The sequence below is a fragment of the Fringilla coelebs genome (genome assembly GCF_963513975.1).
Source record: "Fringilla coelebs genome assembly, chromosome: 1".
Taxonomy (NCBI): domain Eukaryota; kingdom Metazoa; phylum Chordata; class Aves; order Passeriformes; family Fringillidae; genus Fringilla; species Fringilla coelebs.
Genome location: NC_140028.1, coordinates 133194151 through 133203357, shown reverse-complemented (window position 1 = coordinate 133203357; position 9207 = coordinate 133194151). Strand labels below are relative to the sequence as shown.

Sequence of the window (9207 nt, the reverse complement as noted above, 5' to 3'; positions counted from 1 at the left end):
AGGGCAAGCAGAGCCCTGTATTCCCAGATGTCTGTAGTACATACCAGGAAACAATTTTATCTCTAGTCACCTCCGTGGGAAGCAGGTGTTGTTTTTCTCATTTGCACAGTTTTGTGCAAAGCTCTCACAGCTATTTCCTATTTCCTCCTGAAAATGGCAATGACTTTCTTTATTGCAAGGTGTATTACAGGACTTATTATAGTAACTTAAGAGACTGTTATCTCTGAAGGCTGTTATCTCTGGGCTTTACAGTGTTCAAATGACATAAATTGTAAAATAGACATTTGGTTTACTTAATTTTTAATTCTATTTTAAATAACCTGTGGATGGGAGTTTTGTGTTTGGGTGGTGGTTTGGTTTGGTTTGGTTTCTTTTTAATCAGGTCTTTTATGTACAGCATTACTTGGTTAAGTAAGAAAAGAAAAGCCATACATTCTTCAGATATCTTTCTGTTTCTGTGATTGGTGAGAGTTCTTCACCAGCTTAACCAAAGGTGTAGAATAATATGTGGAATAATGTGTGTCCATCCAGCAAAGGAGTGGTCAGGAAAATTGAACTCTCAGGAGGAAATGTTACCAGAGGGGACCCATGTTTCAAGATAGCCCTAGTTAAAATATCTGAAGGTATTCCTGGTGGGAGGGGGTGCTTCCGTTACAAGTAACTATCAATAACGTTTCTAATTAGAAGCCTTTTTTGCTTGATGGATATCTGGGATAAATGTAAATAATAGAAGTAGTTCAAGTGTGTTCTCAAGCTCCTCAGGCATAGACCCAGAAGTCCTGCTGCAGAAACCTATTCCAGGTATTTCCTTCCCTTGCAGAGAATTTTAGTGCAGCCACATCTTTTAATCAGTCAGAGACCATAAGCGTGTGGAGTGAGTGAGAAGTTGTGACACAGGGGCCAAAGAAGGAATCTGTTGCCCACTACATTCATTTGGTAGAAGCTCCTCGGCTCTCCAGCAGAGGAGGCCTGCTCCTCCATATGGCCTTCAGCATTAGTGCCACATGCCCTCGTGTGGCTTGGGGAAAGGTGTTTCCATTTCTCAGGAGGGGTGGTGCATGTCTTAAAATATGCAGAATGATAAACTGCCCCCTGAGGCAAACCCTGCTACTGTGTACCATGGAAGAAAAGCTGAGAAGGGTCTAGGCAGCACCTTGTAAAACAAAATCACAACAAAAAAGAAGGAATGTATTTTCAAAAAGTATGTCAGTGATTTTATATCTCTGCACCAAAGAATTACAAAAAGCACTATAAGACTGTTATACATGTTTGGATTTAAAAAGGAACAGCTCTGCATACTAAAGGAATCATTACTGAAATAAAACCCAATGAAAAGATCATCTCCTGTTCTATCTTTAATATTAATTTGAACTTCCAAAAAATAGAGATATTTGCAGAATACTAGAATTGTGCGAGGCCATAGGAAATGGCATAATTCAAAAATTTAGACTGGAGGTAAAACTAAATGAGCCTCCTCAATTTTTTTACAATTTTCTATTTTTTTTTTGTAAACAAATAGTACTTAATACACAGATACAGGTATCATAACAGTTTTTACATTCATCAAAAGATAGTATCATAAACTATGAAGCTGAAAACCTGAAATGAGCAGAGTTTCATAGGTTGGACTTGATGATCTCAAAGATCTTTTCCAGCCTAGTTAATTCTGTGATTCCCATCATAGTCTAGATACCACTGAAATAACACACAGGGAAAATAATTTAAAGTAATGAGTAATGATTTCCCTGTGTTTAAAAAGGGAGAATTTCTACACTAAGCTAAATAAAGTAACTTTTGCATAGTAAATATCTGTCATACTTTCCCAATAACACCCCTGGAGCCATCTTTTCAGCCATGCCCATTTGTATGAAAAACACATATACACTCCCCAGACTAAACAACTCTGTAACACTTTGAAAGGAATTTTGAAAGATATATGTGTATTTGAGAAGTAAGGAGGACTATTGTCTGGGTGGGAAAACAGAAAGCTGAGGTAAGATTTCATTGATTTATAGCCTGGTTTTTGGTAGTTGGATCACATGGGCATTTGGTCAGACTGCATGTCTGAATGTGTGTCTTTTACTTGAATATCCACAGTTGCTTCTGATCCACTCATTCTGGTTGAAATATGTGGCAGGTTTTGTCTTTTCCTCCTCAAGTAGAAATAAATTATACTTCCAGCTCCAACTACAGAAAGGGTTAGAAGAACAAACAGCCAAATGATGCCAGCAGAAAGTATTTTCTCCATTTTCTCTTCTGTAAGGATATACAATGGAATAACCTTTGAGCTTAAAAGATTTCAGAATCTCATAATAAATGCGACTTCTATAACAAGAAAGCAAAAAAATTCAATGTGTATGTAGATTTTAAGTTCAAGATGTGCTTTGGTGTTGTTTTTTTTACCAATACCAAACAAAATATAATTAAATCTGATCAAAGCCCAATATTAAAAATATAAACATAAAAGTAAATCAATATTTACTTCAGGATAACCTCTATATCCTATATTGAGATGCAGATTAAAACTTAATGGATTTTTTATTTTTAAACACTCACAAAACAAATACTATGAAATGATGTAATTCTATTCCTGTTTTATTTTAGCATGCTCTTATTATTTTACTTAAAAGGAAGTATGCTTACCTGTGTTTTCTGTTGATATTTCTTTGTTTTCGGGAGCTTTTGAAAGGAAAAACAATGTTTATTCTGAATGCTTAAAAAAAAAAAAAAAGGTATTTCAAAGTTCCTAAGCACCAGTGTTTCTGACAATTCCCCCTGAATTCATGTGTTAGTGACAGTCACTCTTCCAGAGGGATGGAACTAAGCATGTGTAAAACTCTAGTAGGATGATTTGGTCTTTCATCCTAAGAGCATCTGATTTCCTCAGTCATGATACCCAAAACAACATGTAGAGACAGATTTCTGTTATTTCAAAAAATGTTTTCAAATATGTTTATTTCTGAGAATCCCCCCACAGTATCCTTAGTCATTTTAAGGTATTTCCTGAAAGGAGGTCTGGAGTGTTAGCAGTGCATCATGAGCATTTTACCTGAGCTGAAAAGACCTTTCTATTGTTGTAGCCCCTTCGGTCAGAGACCATTCCATGTGGATATGATTCCTATGGTAATTGGTCTTCCTGAACTTAGCAGGTAATACAAAGGTCAACAGAAATATGAACCAAACAAAATATCAATGTTCTGCACTACTTTGATTTAATGTCAGTAGGTAAACTAATTTATGCATTTTCTTACAGATGGTAATTTTTCTATCAGGCTACTATCAGTATTTTATTAAACATGATTCTATCATACTGTAGATAAAAAGTGCCACTAGAATGTTTGCCATGCTATTCCTGTAATCCATCAGATCAATTGTCAGTAAGGAAAGGAATCACCAGTTGCAGCATTTCTACAAGACAGTTTGCATTGCACTCATCAGAACAAGATTTTGTTTGAGAATACATTCAGCTGAAATTAGACAAAGTGTTGCTTTTGAGCTTAGCTTTCACCTAAACTCAGGGGCCTGAAGTATTTATGATGGCTGCACAGTGCTGGTGGTGGTTCTAGAGGATGTTGGGGAGATGCTGCCTTCTGAGAGGCAGTCAGAAACCATGTCAGTATTTAGGCAGACATTAGAGTCAATTAGTTTAGCACACAGAGTAGTTTACATTTCTGTGTTGTACAATGAAAATACAGTATTAGACATTTTCAAACTTAACATATTAGAAATACTACTTACTTTTAATTTTTTTACAGATATACCCTTTTTTGAAAGAACAGAGGTTGGTATTCCAGGAGCCAGACAGTGCACATAGTTCTGCACAGTCTTTAAGCCTTTGGTTTGATGGTTCTCCCAACTCCCAGTTGACAAAATCCATTGCAGATTTATCTGTCCATACCCACCGTCCTAATATTAAAAATTAACATGTATGTATAAAATACAAGGATCTAGACAAATAGAATGAGTTGTAATGGAGAAAACAAAAATTTATAACATGCATAGCTAGTTAAATTTTTCAAATATAATTTTAAGCATATTAGGCATAATTTGAAATAAACTTGGTGTAATTTTTGTATATATAGATGTACTTTCAAGTGTACAAAGTTGATTTCTTTTTAACACAACATGAAATTTCATTTGATAGGGTAATGTGATGAAAGATATTACCTCTGTCACTTTTCTTTAGTCCTATCCAAAAGTTCAGTGATTTTCCATGGAGTATATTAATGGTTTCTGACAGAAAGTTTGTTTCACTATAGTCTCCTACTGATACCAAATCAGCACCTGAAAAAATATTAAGGAACACATCACAGTGGGTCATTTTCTTAGAGCTCAAGTCAATAAAAGATATGCAAAAGTATATAAAAGACACCAACTTTTTCATATTTTTCACTAGTCTTTTTTGTGGGTATTATATCACTGTATGGTTTTGGTTTTTTTTTTTTTTGAGCATGACTGTATGTTGTATGGATGCAAATCTGCACAAAGATATGAATTTTCTCAAATTTTCTGGATATTTTTAGTCTTTGCTATTTTAGAGAAGAACAATTGCTCTCCTGCAACACTTTTTGGCCAGGTCTGACCCCAGCCCAGATTGTGGTGCTAGTAAGCTGAAACAGATACATGTGATGTAGTCACCACCGTGCTTCTTGCCTCTACAGCTTTGTCCCTCATTGGTGGCTGGGCAGCAGTTTTGGCAGTGCCTGATCATAACAGGTTAGGTAGGATGTGTCAGCAGATGGAGGTTGCAGTCCAGGAGATGTCCAGAAGTTGATTTATAATTGTCATATGCCCTGGCATTGGAAATACACAAAGCTGCGTTGGGAACACAAGGAAATGACCACCTTCCTGGCCTGGCCAGAGGGTAACAGGCAAGCAAAAGTGTAGGAATTTAGAACATAAAGCAGTGTCCAATTGTAACCTTTCATCCTGGTTATTAGTGTAATGTTTACTTTTTGTAGTAATTATGTGATTTATCTTTCTACAAAACCACTCCAGGAATTCAGCTGTGGTACAGCTGTAGAGCAAAATGACTTTACAAAGCTATTTTTTCTGTTAACTCAGTTATAGGTCAATGTTTTCAGATATATGAGGAAGTGCCTTTGGAAATGTATAGGATGTTTCTTATTCTTAGTCACACTGAAAGATGTGGTGCATTGCACTAGTTCCCAGAAATGTGGAGCAAAGTGTCTTTTCCCTTTTGAAGGGATGAAGGTACTGCTCTTCTTTCCATGGGGGCAGCATGAGGCTGTTCCAGAGCAGGTAAGCACACCCAACTGTTGTGTTTTACTGCTTCATGAAATATAAACAGCTCCTCATTTTTGTCCAGCCACTGAGATCCACTTAATGAGCTGTGCTGCCCTGTGACTAACAAACACAACTATCCTATGACTTTGTGTCTCCCAGATTGCCCTGCATGTGGAGTCCTTTTTGCTTGGGGAAGGGAAAGCCAATGCTGCAGCCTGTGCCTTAGTGGGTCTTAGGGTTTATTTCCCTATCTAATTTTTTTTTTTTTGCCATAAAACTTTTTTGAGATACTCGTATTTCACCTGATATTTGAGATATGAGATGCTGCTGTCTCTGACAAAAGTTACGTTTATTGTGCAAAAGCATGCTCAGAAAAGCAACCAAAAAAAGCATTAAATGGGAAGTTTTAAAGTAATTTGAGGTTTGTTTAGCAATATTATCCATTATTTTATGTGTTTAATTACATCATCAATCTTTCTAAGACTAAACACTCACCTAGTCGGGCACATTCCTCGTGAGCTTGAGACCAGCTTCTTTTCTTGGAGGCCTCAAAGTAATAGCAGTGACCAGAGAAAGGTATCCAAGATTTGTGTCCTCTTGATTCAGGGCATTTTCCAGGAAGTTGTGGGGGTTCAGTAGGGGCCATTACTGATAAGAGATCAGGTAGTTGGAGTCCAGCTATTTTATATAACTTGTTTTTCCCTTTATGCTAGTAGGACAAAACTAATCTTAGGTTTGTAATCTTAGAAGAAATTAAGCCTGTTCTAAGAGCTTGAATATGGTTCTGACTTTCTGTTTGAGACAATATTTTCCTTCATATTTATTTATCAATGTGATTTCACTATATCAAAACCTTATAAAACCTTGCAGTAGAAACTGTGATTGTGAATCAACTATATATAGTTATTTATATATATATGTAGTAAAACTAAGCTTGTTTGCAGGCCTTTTTATTAAACTATATCCTGAATACATTCCATACTGACTGATATAATAGGAAAATTTTGATGGGTAGATAAATACAGCTGGAATGTAAATTATATATTCTTCCAAATTATCTTTTCTTCCTGTAAGTCTTCCACCGTCTGTTGCTTCCCCCTAAGGAACACTTAACTCTCAAATGAGATTTCCAGAATCATAAAGTTAAAAGAGACAATGTATATGAATTTTGAAGTTTTTTGTCATATTAAAACATCTTAGAACATAATTTGCCATGTGACTTAAATTTGCTAATGATTCAAGATTGTCCATAAAGTTGAAAAATTCAAGAATATAGCTAAATTTTGAAATAATATTTTTACTTATTTTTATATAAATTACACAAGATTGTGCTTTCCAAGGGGTTATTTACTTCATCTTTGTGCTCACAGGTGACATGAAGCTGATATATTGTTTTTGACAGATATTAGTCCTGTCTGTTCTTAGCGAGCTGTAGTGATGATGATTTGCTGATCTGTCCAGAGTATTTATTAAAGACTTTTGTACTGATAAAATTAGAAGGTTCTCCTTGCTGTATTTAAGTCTGTTACCCCTTTCCAACTCATATCAGACACACAGAAAAATTAAATCCCATCCTTTAAGGCTCCTTTTGTAATATTTAGTATTAATAATATAGTTTCTTATAGTCTTTTGTCCAACTCCAATCTTTTCTTTAAATTATTGTTTCCCAGTGATCTGAAAACCCAAGTTGACAGAAAAGCTTTTCAAACTTTGGTACCCCAAACTGGATACAGAATTTCCTATATTGCCTAATAAAAACAGATCTTACAGCAAGTGAATTACTTTTCCTAATAGGATGGATACTTAAAAAAAGTGAATATTCATTCCTTTGGTTGTTAGGCTTTTGGTAATTACTATGAATCAATTAACTTTGGAAAGAATTCATGTCAATATTTAGAACTAGTTAGGTAATCCTGTCGACCTGTATACTGGTGTATTAACAAAGTATTTTTCCAGTGGCTTATTGCACTATACAGCCTCTAGTCAAGATGCATGCATGGAGTTACTCACCATCTGATTTTTTACAGACAGAAAAGAATTTTTCCTCGCAAGAAGCTGTCTTCCAGGTGCCATCAGTGTCTAGGTAGACACATGCTAGTGTCTGCTTTGGTTCTCCACTGGCCCAATTGCTGTAAACTAAACTCCACCTGTCAGTCCATTGATACTTGCCACTGGTCTGGAAGTAAAATCTATATGGTAATTTTACGTTTGCTTACAGTGACACAGCTACTATACAGGATCCTCAAGAGAGCTCTCATATAACCTGTGTAGAATCATCTGCTTACTAGGGCCTCTTCTTAGCTTGTAAATGCTAACTGACTAAAATGTACAATGTCTGTCATCCACAAATGTGAATGCCTCCAAAAAATATCTAACATTAATTCAGAGCATTTTTTCAAGCATTGGGAAATGGAAGGGAAAAAAAAAGGAGGCATGAGAGAAGGCATAAAACTAGGAGTCAGATAAGATATCCTGTTGGTATGACCACCCAAACATTTGCATGGAGAATGGGAGTGTGTGTGGGAGTGCTCTTAAGCAGCTGTAATCACCATTGCTTTTTGTTGTAGTTGTCGTGACTGTGATTCATGATGAAGAGTGTAGCCTATCAAAACACACCTACCATCCAAATGTGCACCCTCTTCTGTAATACAGCTGATGTAGACATCTCACAAACAGAAGGGATTATTTTTCCATAATATTCTAACTTTGAATGGGAGCAGTTACACCAATTGTATTTTCAATTTAAAAAAATACAGCCATGGTCAGTATGTACCGTATGATATAGCCTCAATATTCCTTTTACTACTATTTATCCCAGTTTCTATTCACAGCTGTAGTTTGCTATTGCTACCATAAATAAGACCATTCTAGTAAAATGTGTGAGCATAAACACCCACATAAAAATTGTTCCTTGTCAGGTGACAGGTGTGTGACCTCTGATACCTTGTCACTGATCACTGAGGTACATAAACATGTGGCAGGAGGCCAGGATGTACGTTGTGCCTGGAATCACTTTTAGATTAAAATCAACTCAAAATGTAGGAAATTTTACAATTTATATCTGAGATACTTTAAACTACTCCAAACAACGCACTATGCTGTTGTATACTGGTTTTACAGGAACATTTCCTTGTGCTAAAGGAAATCTCTACTGTATGAGTCTTATTTGAAGCTTTTCAGTGCAGATGGCTGTTACATTGATGTAACATGCTGTTTTCAGCACTACACTGGCAGAAATCCCAATGGGCAATAAGATGAGAGCATGAAGTAAAATCAGGTTCTGTGTCAGCCTGACTGTGCGGATGCAATGCCTTTGTTCTTACCCTGTTGCTGTTGAGACCAATCCACAGAGGTTCTCCATACTCCTTTGCAAGTAGGAACAACTGTGCCTGGCTATGTGGGTCTAAAATACTGGCAAGTTCTGAGGCATTGTTATTGCAGTTTTGCTGTGCTTCCTCCCAGTTCATTTTGGAATGGGTGACAGAATAGCTAATCCCACTGGAAGGGGCAAAAGCAAAGTCCAGCACTGTTGCTGATGATTTAAGAAGTTCAGGATCTGTAGGAAAAAGGAAAAAAAACCCCACCCCACAAGCAGTTAAATCTGAGAAATTGAGTACCATCTTCATATTTGACTTCAGCAATTGAGTAACATCATTATTTACAAACCTAATATAAAATGACTAATGGAAGAGAGCATCTTCTTAGCTGTTTATAATTAAATATAACATCAAAACAACACTTCTGATAAAAGAAATATATTTTCAACCTCTGACAATTTTGAATCAGTAAATGCACAGTATTTTACATTGCAGAGGTAAATTTACCCCATCATGCAAAAATAACACACCTGTCTTGCCTGCTTTTAAAATACTCTTTGCACCTTAATGACTATCAGGTGTTTATGGATAATATTAAACTTACTAGTTTTGATGTCCTACAGATCACCATGAACATATGTAA

The 9207-nt window shown here is 36.0% G+C and overlaps 1 protein-coding gene across 3 annotated transcripts in view; it reads right to left on the bottom strand.

Annotated features, from left to right (window-relative positions):
* Positions 1-1195: 1195 nt before the first annotated feature.
* LOC311163402 (macrophage mannose receptor 1-like) overlaps positions 1196-9207 on the bottom strand; it is a 33797-nt gene continuing 25785 nt past the window's right edge. For 2 of the 3 annotated variants that reach the window (XM_084222239.1, XM_084222240.1), the window contains exons 24-30: positions 8571-8803; positions 7258-7423; positions 5743-5895; positions 4168-4284; positions 3739-3906; positions 2644-2679; positions 1196-2256 (exon numbers count right to left, since the gene is read on the bottom strand). In XM_084222239.1, coding sequence (XP_084078365.1) covers positions 2036-2256; positions 2644-2679; positions 3739-3906; positions 4168-4284; positions 5743-5895; positions 7258-7423; positions 8571-8803 — 1094 coding nt within the window. In that variant the 3' untranslated portion in view covers positions 1196-2035. The remainder of the gene's footprint in view (positions 2257-2643; positions 2680-3738; positions 3907-4167; positions 4285-5742; positions 5896-7257; positions 7424-8570; positions 8804-9207) is intronic. The other variant, XM_084222241.1, reaches the window with a different exon arrangement.